The sequence below is a fragment of the Pholcus phalangioides genome, unplaced genomic scaffold, assembly GCF_987345545.1.
Source record: "Pholcus phalangioides strain wild (caught in Gottingen) unplaced genomic scaffold, Ppha-v1.0 ptg000032l_1, whole genome shotgun sequence".
In the NCBI taxonomy this organism is placed as follows: domain Eukaryota; kingdom Metazoa; phylum Arthropoda; class Arachnida; order Araneae; family Pholcidae; genus Pholcus; species Pholcus phalangioides.
The window spans coordinates 1,922,832-1,945,477 of record NW_028301622.1 but is presented as its reverse complement, the minus strand read 5'-3'; the positions used below and the strand labels follow the sequence as shown (position 1 = coordinate 1,945,477).

Sequence of the window (22,646 nt, the reverse complement as noted above, 5' to 3'; positions counted from 1 at the left end):
AAAACAAATTAAATAGCTTCCTTGGGCCATCAAATTCACCAGATTTGAGTCCCGTGGGAAATTTATAGGGTGTCGTGAAGAAACGCCTTCGAAAGTTTTCTCATAAGTTTTGTAACATTATCGTAATGCTTTGAATCAAGCCACCTCGTTGGGCATTTTGCCTGTTGTGGCGTTGTATTTGTATAAGTTAAAAATTATTGCAACTTTGTGATTTTTCCGAAATGGCGATTTTTTTTCTAAATTTGTGAACTTTTAGTTTTTATTTATACGTTACCTTTTTCTGCAGAGTATGTAGAATCAGTCGACGTAGTTTGGAAATTGTGGAAATTTTCATTCCAGTGAAATAAAATCAGTTTGTAAACCATGTAAAGCATTTTCCACGTTATTCTAATTTTTTGAATTGCAGTTGTATACCTGCTCTTATTTACTATATATTTTCGATATTTTTTCCTTCATTTTCCTCTTTCTTCCTTTTTCCTCACGCGTTGTTAGGTTAGGACAAGACTACCAGATTTATCGTCGATTCATCGAATAGAGATGATCTGAATTTGTTGCCAAAATTTTATACACGAAGGAGTATAAAATTCAGTTTTCACCAGCAACGAAAGCTAAAACATTCGCCAAATCAACCCGAAACCACCGGAAAGATAACCGATAATATTTTTATGTGTAGCAGCATAGTTCAGAGCTAAAGTGTTGAGAACTATTTATTCAGAAAAAACAAAGAAAATTGCTAACAAACCTGCAAATTTGTTTCAAACATTGATTATCATAGCAATTTTGAATTTACTTGCAATGCTTCTTCAAGAGACAATACGAGGAAAGAAAATCTAGCTAATATATTATCTCATCATGATAATCATCGAACTGATAAAAGACAACCATAAATTATTATAAATTTAACGGAAGAACTTTATTGTTAATTAACTAAGTAATTATCGAATATCCAAAAGATAATTCCCCAAACTATTCCCTCCCTCTAGATGACATCCTCGGAATATTCCCAGGATTTCCAACACGTAAAATTTCTCCCCCTCACAGTCAGTTCCCTAGCTCCCTTCCCTGGCGAGAGACGGAATCGTCTTGGAAAATAATTCCTCGAGAAAATTCGAAATAATAAATCAAATTAGACAAGAGTTTGTTCTCCAAAAGAGAGAAACATCCTCGTACACAAAAGTCTTCGCTTCTCCATTGAATACAAGGAGAACTCGAAACATACAAATTCATGCTCGTACAACTCTTTCAATAATTCAAGGAACATTAGGCAAAGGGGAGAGAGAAAGAGAGAGAACAGCAAGTGTGTCGCTGATTAACATGAAAGTCTGTTGTACATGGCGAAAACAAGGTTGGGGGAAGGCGAATGAAATTTTATTAAAGAGCTTATATACGGAATACAATCGTCGATACATTTTTAAGAAAATATTCGGGAGTCCATTAAAAATACATTCCTTTTCTCCATTCACATTTGTCTCTCTCTGAAATGAATTATGACAGGTTCGAGAGAGAGAATATGTACAAGAACTGAGAAGCCTGAACTTAATTAAGGAATTTTTGTGGATTAATTCGATGCATAAGAACGAACAATCGATGATTCGGTAGCTCTTTAATCGGGAAGATGATGAAGAAAAGAAATCCGAGAACTGCCTTATGGATAATGTGAAAAGACTCCTGGGAAGTCCATAATGTAAAGGAGGACGAGGATATTAAAGAATGTCTTGAGGAAGAAAAAAATTATTTTGCCGACTTTTTTTTTTGTTCTGCTTCTCTAGATTCTTTGTATCGAGGGAATGTGAATTAATTAGCCTTGAACGTGATTAATAAATTAATTAAAACCCTCTTTTTTTTGGGGGTTGCCAAATCGATTGTGGAAATTTCGGCGATGTTTTGCTTGGTTTTTTGGGGTTATATGTGGCGCACATATTTTGTTACATTGGGCTGATTCAGGTGTTTTCGATTCTGGTGCTAAGTTTGTAAAAAAAAAAAAAATCCGTTCAACTTTTCGTCCATAGAAGGTGCTGCATATAAGCCCGGCAGTAGTTATTGCACCTGAACCTTTCTCCAATCCATTTTGTGTCCTGAATTTTCATAAAGCTTCAGCCGAAGATTCTCGGCAGAGGTAAAACAAATTCGCCAATAGTGCTTTATCCATCAATGTAAATCTTATCACAATGATTACATCACAATGAAAATCTTATCACAATGATTACATCACAATGAAAATCTTATCACAATGATTACATCACAATGAAAATCTTATCACAATGATTACATCACAATGAAAATCTTATCACAATGATTACATCACAATGAAAATCTTATCACAATGATTACATCACAATGAAAATCTTATCACAATGATTACATCACAATGAAAATCTTATCACAATGATTACATCACAATGAAAATCTTATCACAATGATTACATCACAATGAAAATCTTATCACAATGAAAATCTTATCACAATGATTACATCACAATGAAAATCTTATCACAATGATTACATCACAATGAAAATATTATCACAATGATTACATCACAATGAAAATATTATCACAATGATTACATCACAATGAAAATATTATCACAATGAAAATCTTATGCATTTAACAGTAACAGAAAAATTTAGAAATGAACTGTCAACCGTACACTCTACATTTTGTCTCTTATTTCCTACGATTTCGTTCAGCGCCGCCTACCGACAAAAATAATTTTTTGTCGTGAGAATAACTTTTCGCAAAAACCGCATTCAAATATACTCATTCCTTCAATATTTATCAACCTACGAATTTATGTCCCTCCCTGCACAATAATATGAATTGCTACTTCATTTAAAACATTTTTGTAATCACGATTGGAGAATGAATCATTCAAGTTTTTTATTACAGTATTTTCTATAGAGATGTTGGATTCGATTTATACGAGCACATTCACGGAACGAATTAAGGTGGATTCACATCTACAGACACTAACCGTGTAGTTTCAGATATGGCATACACATTCTTTAACATAAAAATGTCCGTCTTCGCTTGCGCAGCCACGATACGATATATTAGTTCTAGTTAAAGAATGTTTGTTGTCTGACGACACGATGAGTGTCTGTAGATGCGAATCAACTCTTATGCTCGTAAACCGTTCAATATACTCTCAAGCGGGATGCCATAGCAGTGTGTGGTCATCCATGCTATACAAACCCGTTATAGGGAGTGGTCAGGGAGGCCGTTGCCCCCTTCTCCAGCTTTAGAAAATACATTAGAAATGGTATGTAGTACATATGCTGTGGTGGTCGAGTGGTTATAGTGACGGACTCGCGGTGCGAGGATCCGGGTTCGAACCCCACAGTGGTGGTTGGCTGAAGTTGGTTTTCTGTGGTTCCCAACTTCAAGCCGATCTCCCCGTTAAAAAGTCTCGCCACAGAGAGCAACAGTCCTACAACGATAAACCATTCAATCATAACACTTCACTCATAGTTAGAAAAACTGGGGGCAGATGGCAGCACTACACATAACAAGCGGTACAGAGAAACAAAAACTTCACGTCAGGTTTCACTACACGTACACGCACATTCCCGCATGTACCGATTCGTATGGGGTTCCGCGGTGGGGGGGGGGGTGTAGTAGGTAGGGTCTCCAAAAAATGGCTCGGGGATCCATGATGTTCTTAAGTCAGCCACCTCGTTGGGCAATTTGCCTGTTGTGGCGTTGTATTTGTGATATATACACACACACCCCCATTGAATACACGTTCTTTGCCCCCCCCCCCTCCGGAAAAAGTTGAAATGACTGTCCTGAAGCTATAGTAATGATTTCAATATTGTTCTAGTACTTGTTGTCGAAGGGCAACAAGTAATTGTTGCCCTTCATGTAATAACAGGGCGTTTGAGCGATTCCGAATGATTTTCTGCTCACATCTAACGTTATTTATCATGGTGATCATGCACACTCCCTCTCTCTCTCCCGATAACTAACATTAGAATTTTACGTGAAAAAAAACCCCCCCGCCTGATCATTAGTGATTTGTTCACTTGTTCCGCTCATTTCTAACTCAATTAAACAACATCTCAACATTTATTCTGAAATTACATCGAAAGCACCGGTTTAACCATCAAGAGTATCTACAAATAATAACCGGAATGATCTAAAGAATAGTCGCAATTGAAACTTGTTCAAATCGCAGACCCCTCTTGATTAACTCTCGGTAGTAGACGCTCCATGGTAATGATCAAAGTACAGAAATAGCCTCTAAATAAAGTCTCTTTCCCACATGTCTGAAGCGACTGCCACCTACTTAGTACTCTTCTTTCTGTGTTGATAGTCGGTACTCCAAGTATATCATACACAACTGCCTTCGGGATTTCACCCGCGTTCCTCGGAGTCAATTGCCGAACAACAAAAGACTCGCTAATCTTTGAGAGAGTATTTGGGCAACGAAAACCTACGCCAATTACAGAGAACTTCAAAGCGCTATTACATTTGCCTGAGATATAGGAAAATAAAGAGAATGAAATGCAGATTTTATTTCAGTTTTGCTTTTGTTCCATGTAGTTTCAAATTTGTTTTAAAACCATGCCATAGTTTATTGCAAATGATTGTTTATTCATGAAAATAAACCGGAATCCGATTCGTATGACGATGGAGAAGTAAATACAGCGGAAAAATAATTTGTGGAGTAGAAGAAATACATCGTGGAACGTTATTTTTCAAAACAAAACTTAGTTTTGCCGTAAAATTTCGCTATATCTGTATACTGTACGTATCTGTGTTTACGTACCGAACCCCCCCCCCCTCCCCGCTTCATATATGTATAACTAGTTGACCCGCGGTTTCACTCGCGTGGATTTTAGTAATACGAAATTACTCGGCGATGATTCTCCCGTATAGCATTTGAACCTATCATGATCCCCTTGGGGGTTGAATTTGCAGAAATCCCGTCCTAGTGGGTCTCTACACTATGAAATACAGGGTGTTCTGCTAATGGACCGACAAACTTTCATAGGGTTGTTAGTAGACATCAAGAGGAACAAAAATTGCAATAGAACGTGGTGTCACAAACCCCGTTGAGAGGGAGAAAATCGCGATATAAACGCATGCAGGTTTCGACGTCACGATGGAACGACAAAAATTACTATACTAACTGCAAGAATATTTATTCATTACAAGAGTTGTTGGAAGTGGTGGCCGCTCACGTTATTGCACAGTCTACAACGAAATAAAAACGATTCCCGGACGCGCGCAATTGAAGATACCAGGTATGCGTTTTATGTCTGCCGCAGCGAAGACAATCCGCGCTATGAGATCCTCCGGTGTGTCCACGGGCGTCGCATAAACGAGTGATTTAAGGTGACCCCCCCATAGGAAAAAGTCACACGAATTGGGATCCGGCGAACGTGGAGGCCAAGCAACGGGTCCCGCGCGTCCAATCCACCTTCTTGGGTATGCAGTATCATGCATGCGTTTTTCGCGATTTTCACCCTCTCTATGTGGTTTGCGACACCATGTTCCATAGCAATGTTTATGCCTTCATAGCCTCTTTATGCCTTCATAGCCTCTTTATGCCTTCTAACAACCTCTGAGTTTATCGGCCCATTAACAAAACACACTGTATAATACTGGCCAAATTTCATATGTATAGTTTTAGCGGTATCGGTCATTATTTATGTCAATCTTTCACCTGTAAATAGTCATTGACGCATTTCTATGTAGATCCCGTCATGTCGACGGCAAACTTGACAAATTCCGATGGTTTGGCGACGTCATAGCGCCAAGAGAAGCGTAAAAATCCCGCGAGAATCGTGATTATTTCTTTTGCCTACATAGTGGCACCGCCAGAATGGAAGTATGAGTTTTGTTGAAATTTCTTGAAGACGAGATCTCTTGGGTGTGTATGTTAAAGAAGTCGCCCTCTGTTTTTAGCGTTTTTCGTCAGAATATCAGCTGGTAAATAGCTGTTCTGTGAAATAAATCTGCGTTGTCCTTCGAACTGCTTCGTGCTTTGCCATCCCCAGTGTCTATGAGAGACATTATCTGGAACAGATGGTTTAACCCTTGACTGGTACTTGTGAAAATTCTGTGCGTAACTGGCGTCGTGGGGTCATTTCGACCCCAGAAAGTATTAATGCATTTTAAAATCCAACAGTCTTCATAAAAGCAATGGGGTTTTTTCACATGAATTCATTCATCTGTCAATTAATTCACCAAATTTTTCAAATTTCTTTATTTTCCCAAAATTTTTCTTTTATGAAGACACACATTCGAAAAAAATGGAGGCTACATGATATTTAAAAAAAAAATTTAATTATATATATTAAATTTTTTGAATGCAACTTTCATGATGAAAAAATGAACACATATGATTAAAATATGCTCAGAAAATAAAATTTGCAAATTAAAATAATATTTTCTGTATTTTCACAAGCACCAAAATTAGCCGTATTCTAAAGTCGGTAACCCAGTACTTACAAACACCACGACGACATGTTGATCACACAAATCTTACGTACAATTCACTAACATCACTATCCTCATGTCGGATATCCAATGTTTGACGACTAATTTGAAACTGTTATCGAGAAAACTGTCGCTCTTATTACGATAGGTCATTTCAATCTGAACACTCCTGCTGTCAGGCAAAAAAAGAGACTCAAGTGAGACTTCGCGGTGGGGTCATTTTGACCCACCGCTGACCCCCCCTAGTTTTAACCCACTATCCTCATGTCGGATAGTGGGGTCGTTATGACCCCCACTGAAACTTCGATCAATGATACAGAGTGGAGAAAAAGTTGAATGACATAAGTTTGTCAAACACATGTAAACAAATAGCTTGAAAGGTACTGAAAATAAGATGATCCAGATGCATTTCTTTCTCAAGTAGTGGCAAATTGAAAAATGGGTAGGGTCAAAGTGACTCCACCATGCCAGTCAAGGGTTAAAAACAAAACGTTGGTACTTCTGTGGGTACTTCTACTCCCGTAAGAAGTCAGCGCCATCACAATTAGTGGCACCACAGGAGGAAATATGCTTACCGTTCCGTTGTAGAGTAGACCAGTGTTTCTTAACCTTTTTTTGCCCGTGGCCCCCTTTGAACCATATTTTTTTCTCGTGGCTCCCCTGTCTTACCCAGAGTTTTCAACTCTCATCTAGAAGCAAGACACTTTATACGTATTGAAATGATTTTTTTCAGTGAATTTATACTGAACAAAAATTTTGCAAAGAAAATTGGCCTCCAGACCACTAGCCTAGAATCTATTGATCTCCCCGCTAGTCCGAGTTCTATCAGGACCGTCTCAATATCATGCCCCCCCCCCCTTCCTTAGGCAAAGTGATGCTATGGTAGTCCCATACTTTAGCTGGAAATAAACAGCCTACATATTTCCTACTTATTTTCAAAATATATTGTACTATACAAAATATCATAAAGTGGGGTCACTTATGGGCATGAAACCTCACAAGAGTGGGACTGACAGAGCTACAGCCCGGGGGCTAATATGGTTTTCATCATTTTTTTTTCATACAATAAATTTCATATAGAGAAGGGGGAGTCTGAAAAATTTAGCCGGGGACTTGAGAAAAACCCCATCCTAGGGAACTTGTTGCAAAATGTAGGCGGTGAGGCCTGGGTGGGTCCATGCCCTAAAGAAGGCTCTAGTTTTATGGGTGGTTTTGATGGATTCTCTCTCTCACTGTAAGCGTTACTCACTAATATAAAATCTTTATTTCTCCACACCTTAACTTTTCTTCTCAGCTCTCCAAACCACCTGTCATGGCCCCTTTCTCCATTTTCTTCCGTGGCCCCCTTGAAGTATCCCAGCACCACAAGGGGGCCATATGGCCCCCGGTTGAGAACCACTGAAGTAGACGACTATATCCGGCATAGTTTCGAAACAATTATACGTTAATGAATTACCTTTCACATTTATGTGATCATTTATCAATGAACAGTGATATAAGTTCAATTTTTTTTAAGAAGAAATAATTGAAGCCTACGTTCTATACGTTTATGATTTGTTCATTTTGAAAGTGTATGTATTTGATGTGTGCTGTACAACAGTGTTTCCCAACATTTTTTATGTTAGTGGACCCATATTGGTGAAGGCCGAGGCACCACGAAATCCCTGTAGCGAAGGCCTATTTCCCCGTTGACTACCCATGAAACCTAAAATGCGTTTTTATAATTTGCTTGTCATAAAATTGTAATTTATTCCCAATACAATTTTTTTACAACACTAAACCCCCCGCACCCCCGAACGGCCCGCTCCCCGGGTGGCTTCGTGCGTGGTCGGGAGTGGCGCGTCGGTTGGGGCCCTTGTTGCGAGGCGTCCGTGTTTCTCTTGGTGGGGGTGGTGTTCCCGTCCTGTGGAGGGTTCTCTCGTGTCCGCGGTGGAGGTTCGTCAGGATGGTCGGGAGTCTCCCTTCGTGGGGCGTTGTGGGCCGCGTCGGCGGGGCTGAGGGGGGAATTGCGCCCGCGGTGCTGTCCTGGCTTGTCGAGCGGTGATGTGCCCTGGGATTGGGGGTGTGGATGTTGGTCCCGGCCGGTTTGAGTTTTTTTCCGGCACGCTCACGATCAATGAGCTTATATCGCAAAAGCGACAGAGCCTGGGCGTGCTCGGTTCCATGCTATACTATACTACTAAATGTGTCATTCATGCAATAATAGTAAATGAAAATGATCCCACGTGGTTCCGTTGAAAAACACTGCTATGCAGTGTAGATGATTTTATATTTCCGGCAATTAATTTGGACATTAGAAACATTGCACATGTTTCAAATTAAACTTTATATTCTCCCTTGGACTTCAGTTTTAAAATTTACTACAGAAAAAACAGAGCAGTTCACAGAAGTGCATAACAAACATTTATGAAGTACTCGCCTGTACTTCGAGGTTAGGGGAATATGAATAAGAGCAGGTTTTGGTATAAAAAAATGTTTTGATGGTAGAGGGTTTTTTCAAAACGTTCGATATAACGACGTCTCAATACAACAGCCGTTTTCCGTGGAACGAAGGGGATCGTTATAACGAGCATCAACTGTATTACTAACTTATAATTAATCTCAGTGCTTGTCGGGATTGAGCTCTTGGTATGATTTATTAGGTGATTTCATAGATCATACAATTACTAAATATAGTTCACGAAACTTGGAATGTTGAGAAGAAACACATTGAACATTGAAGGGCCGGACACTCCCCGCTTCCCATCTCAGAGAGATATCGAAGCTTTCCCGGGGGATAGGTGCATCCGGAAATTTATTAATTTATGTGAAAATAACAAACAACGATATACATATATACAATAAAGAATTTGGAGTGAAAATTGTGATCATAGCATCATCCACAGATGATCAGTCCGTAATCGTAATAGTCCTTATATAAATAATCAAAGAATAATTTTTGTCTTGTATGTGATAGAATCTGGAACTGAGTTTATCCAATCTAGAATATACCAAGTTTGCCCAGAGTTTATCCAGTCTAGAGGAAACACAGCAAAACAAGCGAAAAATTTTGTTACTAAACTGTACCTACTTGCAAAATATGTCAAGCTCACGCACAAAGAACTAAAACAACAATCGGTTGTGAGGTTGTGCATTTTTAATCTATTGCACTCCAAAAAACATCAACCACAATTCAATAGTATTAAATCTATTTTCAAGTGTTTCGATTTATACTAACTATGCTCAAGATATATAACATTTTTCTCCCTAATTGTTATTTTCTTTTATTCCTAAAGCCCTACGAAATCAGCAGCCGTCTCCGACATGTTTTGTACTCCCCAGCCAATACCAAGAATTCATCAACGTCGCCGAGGCGTTGGGTTATACGAGCCAGTGGCTTCTGAAGCCAATGTCCTCGGCACCCGGACCAAAAATGGTCGATATATTCTCTCCCTTGGGACAAAACGAATTAGACGAGTAAGTATATACATTGTTCCATAATTCATGACGCATGAATAAAATATTTTTCCTGGATTATCTGTTCTGGTACTTCATTCCCGTCCTCGGGGAATCCGTCGTGTCACAAGGGCACTGCGAACTTAATTGCGGAGCATACTCTTGATATGTATATGCTTCATTTGTGGGTATAATGCTTAAAAATGCATTTCTATTATGAAATTTTTTGCAGGTACAATCGCCAGAGAGCAGTGGCTCAGCAACTGCTGACGAGTCCTCTGACTGTGTTTGGTCAGCCAATCAGCGTTCGCCTCTACGTGTTGGTGACGTCGCTGTTCCCGCTCAGAGCTTACGTCCATTCGCAAGGAATCGTCTATCACAGATACAACCACAGCAAGAATTTCAAGAAAGTAAGCCATTCATTTGGTCATTCAATAGCCTCATAACTGCAGGCTGATTTGGAAGTCGTGGGCAAAACTTTAAAGAGTGCTTGAGCACACCTAAATGTGTGTGTGTGTGTGTGTGTGTGTGTGTGTGTGTGTGTGAACAATCTCAGCCCTACAATTTATGGTTGCAACGCAAGAGGTGAACCACTAGACGGCGTCATCATTGACTGCATGAAGTGCTGGTTTTTCCATGTATCGTTGTGTCTATCGTAGATTACAGAAGGGATGGCTGGTTTCACGAATTAGGAAAAGGTGCACGTGCATTTCATGTATGGTGCTGTGGGCGGGAATGGGATTTGTGTTTTTAACAAACGACTGTGTTTTCCGACTAGATGCGTGCAAGATTGAAAATCCACTCTATTGGCACGACTAGTATCACAGGATACTAGCCGTTTCGCACAGACCGGTGGAATCGTTCAACGTTTTTTCCCATAGCATTCTTCTTTGAACTTAAAGAGCATTCGTTCTCTTTTATCTTCCACAGCATTCTTTCCCTTTGAACTACCAGAGCATCCCCCCCCAGAGCTTTCCTCCTCCCTTTGAGTTCACAGAACAGCGTCCGCCCTCCCCCCCCCCCGACTTGCGCTGCAGAGCATTCCCATCCGCAGAACGATACGTGAAATTCGTATCCACCTTTTCCCGATTCATGAAATCGGTCATCCCTACAACAATCCGCGATAGAAATGGCGATTAAGAGGCAATAAAAGCATATTTATGAATTTATGCATTCATAGACTGCACCGTCTAGCGCAGACATCTGCAACTCGTTACTCGCGAGCACCACGGTGCTCCCTGAAGCACTCAGAGTGCTCGATACTTATGTTCGATTTCGTGCTCGCGTACACTTGATCAACGTTACGTTCCAATTAAACATGTACAAATGGCGTTATAGGATTTAAATCGTCCTGATTTCATGCAGACTATGTCGAACTTTCCGAAAAGGGTACTCTTCTTTTGATGATGTATACAGGCAGTGCTCGCGACTAGAAAAAAGTTGAAGACCCCTGGTCTAGCGGCTCAATACATGCATTGTATGAAAGAAAACATTGCTTATTTTCGATGCAATGCACTCATCTCCCAGAATAAGTGGGTCGCGACCCTGCTTTCCCGTTGAAAAAATTGTTTGTCTTGAGTGTACTGCCTATTATTACTACGTAAAATTCTGGGACACCCCCCATATACTAATGGACAGTGGTAAAACTGAAATATTAAGTTGTAGGAGCGTTCAATCAGCACCTCCTAGACATAGAATGCCTCCGCACGTTGTTTGTGAAGTCACGCAAGTAGTACATCCTCACTCAGAATATTCAGAGAAAAAAATTCCGCTGCATAGTTGTGCGGGAAAGAAACAATCGGGCACAGAGTTGGCGATTTCTATGCCCCACATCCAATCACCGCGCGATATTTGTGAGTCAACCCGGAAGATTTTACGCCAAAATAAGAAACGAAATAGAAATCTGTAGTTGTGGGAAACTTGTTAGGGGAAGTCTTATTGGACTACTCCCATGACGTCACAGATGAACTTGGCAACCCGTGCGGAGGACTTCTATCTCTAGGTGCTGCTGGTTTAATGTATCTGTTACGATAAATGTGATGAATCTGGAGATTATGACGTACTTAGCGGGTTATTATGTGGCAATCACCGGCAAAAACTTTCCGATATAAATGAACCTGTACAGTAATTTGACAAAGATGAAAGTATAGATGGCGGTTATAAATCCATTCTATATCACCTAATAACATTTTTTTTTTTGAATTTCTTTTGTTCACCAGATACCTGGTAGGACATGGCCTTTATCTCAGCTGTGGAGGTACGTCTCGAAGAATTACGGATCGGAAGCCATCAGCGAGGCGATCGCCAACATACACCAGACCCTGGTCCATCTGCTTCTTCTCGCCGAGCTGTCTGTCATGACGTCCCCGTCCACTGATGAAACTGGATTGGGGACCAACCAGAAATTTAGGTTCGTATCTATAATGTGAACTGGATCAGAATTGTGAAGCGAGTAAATAACGATTTTTTTTTGCACCTTAATTGCCTGCGACTTGAAGGGGGGGGGGGGGAAATCTGTAGCTTCTCATTATGTGAGCAAGGTTGTCATATTTTAGTAACTTTTGCAGTGGAGCAATTCATTCATCTCATTTTCTAACCGACCCATTTGCGGTCCTGCGCTACATTGGAAAAATTGTTTGTCTCGATCTGTACTATCATCTCTCTTGTTTTGGCGGTAGAGTTCTGTGACAATAGACAGTAGTGAAAGTAAAGTACTTATCAAGGATTGGGAGCGCGTTAAATGCGTTGTACCAGTGACGTGTAAGGTGATCGTCCATGGAAGGAAACGGCAAGCTACGCGAGCTTCAGCACCTGACACCGAGTCCGACGACAAAGGTCGTCTAACAACGTCCACTGAAAGCAACCTTTAAGGCCGAAACACACAACACTGACATGTTCATGTCAGATACGTTGTGAATTCTGATTCGTCGAAATTCTGTGACGTGTGAATTTCATGTCTCGCGAGTTTTACGTCCCAATATCCACGAATAAGAATTCATAACGTCTCTGACGTAACGTGATTATCACGTCACGTCAGTGTAGTCTGTTTCGGCCTTTACCAGCACCTCCTAGAGGTATAATGTCCTACCGCATTCTGCTTGTGACGTCAGTAAGCAGTCCATTTTCCCTCAGAATATTCAGGGGGAAAAAATTCCCTGCTCGTGCCAGTATCATCGTTGTGAGGAAAAGAAATGATCGGGCTTCAGGATTGACGATTTCTATGCCCCACATCCAATCAGGAAGATTCTACGCCAAAATAAGAAACGAAATAGGATGCCGTGTTTTAAAATGTGGCAAACTTGCTAGGTAGTCTGAATGACGTTTATGGCAAACAGTGCAGAGGCCTTCTATCTCTAGGAAGTGCTGCCTTTACACGCTACTCAGTTCATGACTGCACTCCATGCAGACGAATGTGTTCGTTAAATAATTTTTAAAAAATATTAAAAAATACATTTTTTTAGAAAAATATTTATGTATTTAAGTCCATACATAATGAGACATCGGCCACAAACTCGAAGGCGGCGTTCTTGTTGCAAATGAATGAATAATTATATTTAATCGATTACAAATTAACATCGCAACCCATGAGCGGCAATTATCAAATTTCAGCTTCCAGGTTCACGCGGTAAAGGAGAGAAGGGGAGAAAACGTAGCGAGTGGTGCGAAAAAAAATGAACCGCATTGCGCATGCGCAGATACAACAAGACGCGAAAATCCCAATTTAAAGCGGATTCATCGCGATTCCTCACTCGCCTGCTGATGGCGGTGGCTAAAGATCGTTCGCAATGGATGACGATCTCTTACTTTCTGTGCAATGAGATCAGTCTTACGAATACGGACAACTGCACGAGAATGGTTTATCGCTTGATGTCGCTTCTTGTGGGCGAATGTCCTAAAGGAAGTATTCTTACATCAATGTTTCTGAAAATGCTCGTCATGGCTTCTTCAGGAGTCACCAACGTTTGCCAGGGGCATCGCGGTGAACGGAAGATATTTATTTGTATGCATATCTATCATTCGAAGCTTTTCTTTTACATAAGTGAAAATATTTACTAAACTATATATTCTGGGGAGCCGCAGATATACCATGAAATGGGTAATGGAGCCGCGGGTGACAAAAGTTTGAGAACCACTGCATTACATGGCAACAAATTTGAACACATGAGAAATTCCTGGATGCTCCTCCGTAATTGTTTTCTATTTGGCTTCACATTTAGGAATGAGGGTTTCCCCCCTCCCCTTTTATACTGCAGTGACTTGGAATTGAGCCACGTACTTTTTGTGTTGGAATCAATCACAAGCTCCAGTGAACTAACCTTTCAGAAGATCGCTTTTTTTCCTTTCTCAATGCTACAAAATACCCCGCGAGCTTCATTCTTCAGCGTTTTCTCGAGATCGTTCGAAGTTACTCTGGTACCTTTGTACCTGCTGAGGATCTCTCACATCGTTTACTGTCAATTCCAATTCTATAACAGTATCAACATGCCTCAGTGCAAAATAACCTCCAATGAACATTGAAGGCGAAGTGGAATCCATTATTTGTTACGGACAAAATAGTTATGCATGGCTACTACCCTTTCGATAGATACTGGTTAGCATTATCTAGTGCGTGCAGTAATTCTTCGCATCGACCTTTTCCTTCTCAACCATTCCATTGGTTGCAGACAAACAAGTCGAATCTCGAAAATTTTGTGAATAAGGTGAATATTCGTTTTTTTATTGAATTTATGTGTAAATAAGGCGATTTTTGAAAAAGTTACGAGATTTTACTTTGGGGCCATTCAAGTATTACGTGAGCAGATTTTTGACCCCCCCCCCCTGTCAGCAAAAGTCAGGAAAACACTGACTCCCCTCCCCCTGTCAGCAAAATTTCGTCAGCGGCTTAGAATATTTCATATCTTCAAAAAGGGTGGTTGATTACGTAAGCAACCTTCAAACCCCCCCCCCTCTCCGCTTGTCATCAAAAGTCAGCAAATCCGAAACCCCCTCCCCGACCCTCGATGCTGACGTAATACTTGAATGACCCGTTTTAATATTTTCCCTCGTACAGTGGAACCTCCTTTTACGGACACCTCCCGTTAACGGGGTAGGGACTCGTTTCTGATCCTCGGTACCGTGGAATAGGGCTTTAATGTGTTTTACTCCCCGTTAGCGGGCAATCTCGATAGCGGTCAGTAAAATCATGCAAACTAATTTTTCCGCAAACTCTTTCAAAACTCAGTTTATTAACTTCGTTCGTAAATGGAGAATTTATCGTATTCAATCATATTTATGCATAGCCCCCAAGATCGTGCTTGTAAATATTATAATCCGTCAGTTATTTACTCGATTAACTGAACATAACTATGGTCCAAAATGGTGATTTCGAAATGCAATGTTGCTTTTGTTTGCATGTGTTGATACGTGTGGAGAAAGCCGACATTATAAGATCGATAATGTGATTTTTGTTTTTATCTTATTTGCACTTATTATAACTTAATTGGAATTTTATTGCAAAATACACACGTGTGACGCACGTATCATGTACGGGTGAAAATAATTAATTGCTTTAATGAAGATTTTTTTTATAAATTTTTCCATAGTTATCAAATTTTGCATTTTTATTTAGGAATTATGCATAATCACAAGCAAAAATTATAAATTTAGTGAAATGTAATCAAACTTTCTTTGTTGAGGCAATTGGTGATTATGCATAACCACCGCACCGGTGTTCACCGGTTTTGCAGAAACATACTGTGTATATTTTAACATTAAAATTTACAGAAATCTATTGCTGCCGTAGTCAAACGTCGCATGTATGTGAAAGTCTTATAAACGAGGTTCTACCTTACCTCTCCATTAGCGGACACTTTTCGTTAGCAGACAAAATTATTAGTTCCACGTGTGTCCGTTATCGAGAGATTCTACTATAGTCATGAGGGAGTTAACTCAGCACCTCCTAGAGATAGAAGGCCTCAGCACGGGTTGCCAAGTTCATCTGTAACGTCATTAAGACTACCTATCAAGTTTGCCACATTTTAAACCACAGCATCCTTTTTCGTTTCTTATTTCGGCGTAGAATCTTCTTGGTTGGCTCACAAATACCGTGTGGTAATTGGATGTGGGGCATAGATATCGCCAATTCTGAGCCCGGTCATTTCTCTTCCGCGCAACGATCATACTGACACGAGCAGGGAATATTTCCCCCGAATATTCTGAGGGGAAAATGGACTACTTGCTGAAGTCATGAGCAGCGTGTGGAGGCCTTCTATCTCTTGGAGGTGCTGGTTAAATTCAAAGTGGTGCAAGGCCGGTATTACACTATAAAAGTTTGATAAAAGTTCCTTTATGATACTTGAAATTCAAGTACATTGAAGCGAATCCAACCAATAGACTTGGTTGTTTTTTTTCTTGAAGTTTTATAGAAGACCTTTTATCAAGCTTTTATAGTCTAATCCCGGCCTAAGTCACATTTACAACAATACTGATGTCCATAATGATTTCCTCTGCCATCTGTGTTATATCTCAAGGAGGCATGTTATATCTGCGTAGTATCTGTAATTGATGTAAATCTGTATCGATGTAATATCGGTTATTTGATATCGATGTTAATATCTACCTTCTTGCTTCGTATCGTATCTATTGACGAACGTTGATGTTCATAGTGTTTTCTCCGCTGTCGTAATTTTCAGATTTTTGTAACAATTTGTCATATAAGGGGCCGTTCAAGTATTACGTAAGCAAATTTTTAGCCATTTTTTGACCCCCTCCCCCCACCCGCTTGTAAGCAAAATTTCGTCATCAGCTCTGCCCCTCTGAATCCTAGCTCATATTTTGGCCCTTGGCCCGCTGACCAAATATGGCCCCGGTGGGTTATCTGATGCTGCCTGCCCTCAAACCTAATTTTGTAAAAAAAAAATGAACTAAGTGGCAAATCTACAGATCGTTTAAGTGGTACGATTCTAGAACATTTAAGCAGCCCGTGACACATTTTCAGATGTGACCAATGATCACATCAACACTTAAATGACTTAATGATCACTTAAATGACCCAGGACACAGTTCCAGAACACTTAAGCGATCCGTGACACATTTAGAGATCCCTTGAGTGACATAGTTTTACAGCACTTAAGTGGCCCCCGGTGCGGTTCTACATCACTCATGTTACCAGCGGCACATTCTCAGATTATTTAAGTTATCCTCGGCATATAATTATGGATCACTTGAGTGATTCGTGGCACAGTTCCAGATCACTTAAGTGGCCCGGACACATTTCCAGATCACTTGAATCCGCGAAAAATTTAGAGATCACTAAAGTGGCTCTGTAGGGCACTTATCAGTAGGGGTGATGTCACTTCAAGTGCCCACAAACTATCGAAAGGTTTTTCTCGTTTTTGGCGCACTGAGTAAGATACTGTTAAAAATATTTCATATTTTCATAAAGGGTTGATGACGTAATCATTATCCAACCCCACCCCCCTCGTCATCAATAGTCAGCAAATCGGAAACCCCCCCCCCCAATCGATGATGACGTAATACTTGAACGGCCCCTAATCTGTTTCTTGGTTTTTTTTTGGCTCGGAAAAGTGACGCCTATGAGGATTTCAACGGCTGGCAAAGATTTATTCAGGAGAGAAAATTCAACTGGCTCTCTCTGCGAGGAATTGTCTTTCCGGAATTCATCATCTTCGCATCAGCCAGCTGTTGAAATGCTCGCATGAATAGCTTAGAGTGACATCACGCACACACATCTTGGGATAAGACGCCACCTGATGGCAATGTCAGCTTTAGCCTGAGTTAGGTTTGGCTGTCCGTGCACAGTCCCATTTAGTGCACACGAGCTCCAAGGAGGGAGGATTTGTTGCCTTTACAGAAGTCCAGAGAGAGGCTGGGGAGAAACTCGGATGCTGACTTCATTTAACCGGCCCTACTACTACTTTACCGCTCACCAACTCCGGTCATATATCGCCATTCGGCAATTTCCAACCAGAGGAGTTGGGTGGGAAATGAAGGTTCCATCCATCGGTGGTCGCCCCCAGGTTCGGTAGGTAAAGAACTTGCTTTTAACGTTCTACGGCCGGATTCGAACCCATGGACCTTTTCTCTACCAATGTGTCTATATTAAGTCAGCTTTTTAATGTTCTGTACAGTATTGTTTTGCACCAGCTATGCACAAAGAATTCTCCAGAGTATATGTTGTGCACAATTTGCAATTTAATTGCTCGTACAGTGTTTTTGCTCCATTTTATTATATATATATTGTTTTTTGATCTTATCCTGAATGCAATATTTCGAACCATGTTGCATGTTTAAATGTATACAAATTCTGATTTTGGGGACCCGTGATGACGGATATTGTCCTCGCGTATTTATTTTCTGTTTTGTTTGTCCAGCGTGTCCCCTATACGTTAGAAAGAAGTTCCTCAGGAATACTAATGTGGGGGCGCGTTTGGGTATAATCGAGCGTAGTGGTCTAGCTCGCTGTTCTGGTAAGTCGGAAGACGTTGGTTCGACTTCCTGCAAAGGCATTCGATTCTTCTTTTCTGCATTTATCTTCTTCTCTAGATTGTAAAATAACAAAAAATTTTAACATAGGCACCTCTGACACCAATTCCGGTAAAACTTTTTTTTTCTCAAATTGACGATTGATCGATTTACATCACTACCCATGCCATACAAAGAAAGAAAGTTTGTCCTTTCAGAAATATGAAAAAACAAATTCTTTCTCATTGCTGTACGACAAATATTATTCACCGAGATATTAAATTTTACACTTTTAGAGAGAGGATAGTCAGGGGTCGCTCACGAACCAAACGGTGCAATAGATAGATTCGTATTTGTAACCGTACATTTGTCAAAATGATGAAAGAACGGCATCAAACATGACTATTACTTCACCAAACACCAACTCTGGCCATATCGCTATATTGCAATTTACTGCCATTAGTGAGATGGGTTGGAAGTGAAGGCGCTCTCCTCGAGTTCTTCTCTCGTTAGGGAAAATATCTTATTTATATCCTCCCTTGGGGTTCGAACCCGGGACCCTGACAACAACCTTCACGATGGTAGACGAGCATCTTACCACCATGCCACTCGGGCTATCAAACATGACTAGTATAGGGTGTCCCATAAATAGTTAATAGTTTAAATTTTTTATATTTGAATGCGGTGTGCGAAAAAGGTATTTTCCCAAACGAGGATTTTTTTTTTTTGGTACGGAAAAAAAAGTTAAAATTTTTATCGATAGACGGTGCTGCACACCAGTCCGACAGGAATGATTTGACCTAAAATTTCTTCGATCTCTGTGTCCGAAATAATCGTAAATCTACAGCCGGTGATTTGTGGCCGAGGTTAAAACAACTTCACCAATAGTGCTTCATCCAACAATGTCAACATCACAATGCCACACACCGTATATGTAATCGCCAGTCACAGGAGAATTCAGAAATGAGTTGTAAATTGTACACCTGCATTTCATAGGGGACTGATCTCCATATTTTCAGAGATTTTCTTTCATGCCCCTATCGATAAAACTTGCACCTTTTTATCTGTAAAAAAAATATTTCCCCTTCACGAGAATAACTTTTTTTTTTTCAAAACGCATTCAAATGTACAAATTCCTTCAATTTTTCATGAACTTTTAAATTATTCACAACTTTGTAGGACACCCTGTACATCGGGTGGTTTTATAAGATAATTTCCAAATATATATGGAAACTCCTATTTGATGAAATGAGAGCCTGGGCATGAAGCCACAACACGCGTCAAGCAACGCGAGAGGCAACGGCCGACGTTGACAAAGGGCGTCTGACGTAGTCAACTGAAAGAGACCTTAACACGGTACTCAGTTTGCGACTGCACTCCTTACAGACGAGTATGTTCGTTGATAATCTGAAGGAAATATTGAAAAAAACTGAAATTTTAGAGAAATGGGTCCCGTGGACCTGCATTTTTCAAGTCAATAATACAATTTGATCGATGACTACTTACGACCAAAACCCATGAAAGACAATTATCAAATTTTTCAGCTTCCGTGTTCACACGAGAGACCGACCAAAGGGAAAAAACTGGGTAGTGCGAAAAAAATAAACAACCGTACTGCTCCTGCGCAGATAAGTCAAGACACGTACGATCCCATTCGATTCGGATTTCGGCGGTCGTCTGCTACCGTCATCGAAAAAGATCGTTTCTATATAGTGTGGATGACTATCTTCTCCGTTCTTTACCATGAGGTGCGAATACAAAAAACTGCGCGCGATTTGTTTATCGCTTGAAGTCGCTTCCAGTGGACGACCGGCCTTATGGTATCCTGTTTAACTCTGAGCTCGTCAGCCGACACACCAGCTGTGCTTGACATTAAGTCCATATTAATCTCTTATACTTTTGAATGCGTATCTGTGAGCTGGTGGATCGCGGGGTTTACTATGTCTCAAATTTAGCCCGCAAAGTCCCCTGGTCTGAAGAGATTCAAAATTAGACTTATTCTGTTAGTAGTTTTCCTGCTGATGACATACGTAACTGCCGTATCATAAATTCTCTGATTTACGAAAAAAATAACCACCACGCAATTTACCAATAGGAAAATCCACCGGCAACAGTTCGTCACCAATGAGTGAGTGACCGAGTGATTGATAAAGTCAGCGAATGTGTGAGTGAGTGATCAAATGCGTGATAGTGAAGAAGCTAGTGAGTGAATAATCGTATGAGTGACCATGTGAGTGACTCACTCAATTTCTCATCCACCTTCTCACTCATTTGCTTATTCGTTCATTCTTGATTCTTCCCCATATAAGTGGGTCTTTGCTCACTCAGTTTCTCATATATGCTCATTCTTTCTCTCACCTGTTTACACGCTTGCATATTATCCACTCCCATGTTTACCTGCTCAAATACTAACTCCCTACTCACTTTATCAATCAGTCTCATGCTCACTCACTCACCTAGTCGATCAGTGTCACTTTGTCGATGAATTTTCCTAGCGGGGAATTCTCGCAGCGATGAATTTTCCGCATGCGAAATTGTTTTGATTCTGTAAGTTATGTCGTACTTGGAATGATCACCTCTGTTTGTTTTTAAATTATTAGGTGCCAACAGTGCTTCCAGCTACTGGGAGTGGACATCATATTGAATTCCACTCTGCACGCATCCGTGGCTGAAGTGAACGGACAACCCAGCCTGCAAGAGTCCAACAGGGACGAGGACTTCTACATCAATTCCGTCAAAGAGTCTGTGGTGCAGGACACCGTAGCGCTTGTGCTCTCAACGACCCCGGTATACAGGACTGTGACCAGTGCCTTGATGGCAACCCAGGAAAACATGGGAATCCTAGTAAGAGTTTAAATCGATCCTTAAAATATACGGGACAAAGTGAAAAGTAAGAAACACATTTTCAAAATTAATCATAGAATCAAGAAATAGACATGAAAATGTAGGATTCGCATTGAAATACTCATAATGGCATAGCCGTTTTTTTTACTATAAAAATAGTTCAAAATTCTATTCATAGGTGACACTGTATCACGAGAAGCCCGACATACATATAATGTTGTAGATGGCGCTACAGATCAATTAAGAATTCTCTGCACGAAGGTATTTAACACCTTTCTGAAGCGAAGATGAATTTCTTGCGGGGAAATCGAACCCACACTTTCTCTGACTATCCGGTTGAGTGCCCTAGACCACTGAACTACAAGACTAGGAAAGATTGAGAGATTCGTTGCCTTTGTAGTCCAGTGGTCCAGTGAGGGGGCGTGGGTTCGATTCCCGCAAGGGCAGTTGAATTTTCTGTTTCCTATAGATTCATCTTCGTATCCGCTAGCTGTTAAAACCCTTCGTATGGAGAGCGGAGAGTGACATCACATCCTCGGAAGAATTGTCTGGCCGATGGATTGGATGACGTCACACTCGTGTCCAACCTCGCCCAATATATTCCGAGGTTGGTCATTCGCGAGATGTTTGGCCGCCCCACCATTGACAATGATCGTCAAATGTTGGGGGGGGCTGGAAGGTATTGGAAGGCTGGTCGAACAGAACGACCAGCGGACTTTCGATTCCCCATTCCCCAAGCCAAACAGGTTGACTTCCTTTCCGATTTCCCAATCTCTCTAGACCAGGGGTATCAAACTCGCGACCCCCGAATGAACTATAGGCGGCCCTTAACGTCCTAACCAGGTCCAAACATTAATATTTTTTTTAATTAAAAAAATCACTTTTCTAAAAAATGAAAGATATGAAGCATTTACGTGAAAATAAGTTAATCCGAATGAATCGCGAATGAGAGCCGCTATATACAGGGTGCATAGCTAACAGAGCGTATGGCATTTTACTGGTGAACCATTGACCCTATAGAGGCATATACTTCCAATTTCTAAATGAAATTATGCATCTAAACTTTTTCTAAATGTTTGAAAATAGAATGTAGTACTCAGGTATGTCATTCATGTTGCAATGGGTTGTGCAGTTATTAAAATAAAAAAAACTTTTTACACATTCTCAGAGTGCCGCAAAACCAGATTAGAAAGTTGTTGCCCAGTCGCTCCTGATGCCAGCAGCAACAAAAGAAAACGCCACGTTTCTAAGTGCAATAATCTCTCAAAGAAACGGAAAATTGGGGGGAAAAAAACATATATCCATAAACACAGAAACACGTTTTACGCGGTTAAGAGAAGTCTTTCTCCTTCAAAGAAACATTTCAAAATGTTCTATTCAATTTAGGGGAATTTCTTTTATTGTGTGCATATAGTCAAAATACGTAACACAATTGTTAAGGCCGGTATTACTCTATAAA

The 22,646-nt window shown here is 40.5% G+C and overlaps 1 protein-coding gene across 1 annotated transcript in view; it reads left to right on the top strand.

The window, feature by feature from the left end:
- LOC149066212 (cadherin-like and PC-esterase domain-containing protein 1) overlaps positions 1-22,646 on the top strand; it is a 238,295-nt gene that overhangs the window by 169,648 nt on the left and 46,001 nt on the right. The window contains exons 8-11 of the mRNA XM_089253078.1: positions 9,721-9,901; positions 10,113-10,290; positions 12,100-12,290; positions 20,944-21,187. Of these exons, the coding sequence (XP_089109204.1) occupies positions 9,721-9,901; positions 10,113-10,290; positions 12,100-12,290; positions 20,944-21,187 (794 nt within the window). The remainder of the gene's footprint in view (positions 1-9,720; positions 9,902-10,112; positions 10,291-12,099; positions 12,291-20,943; positions 21,188-22,646) is intronic.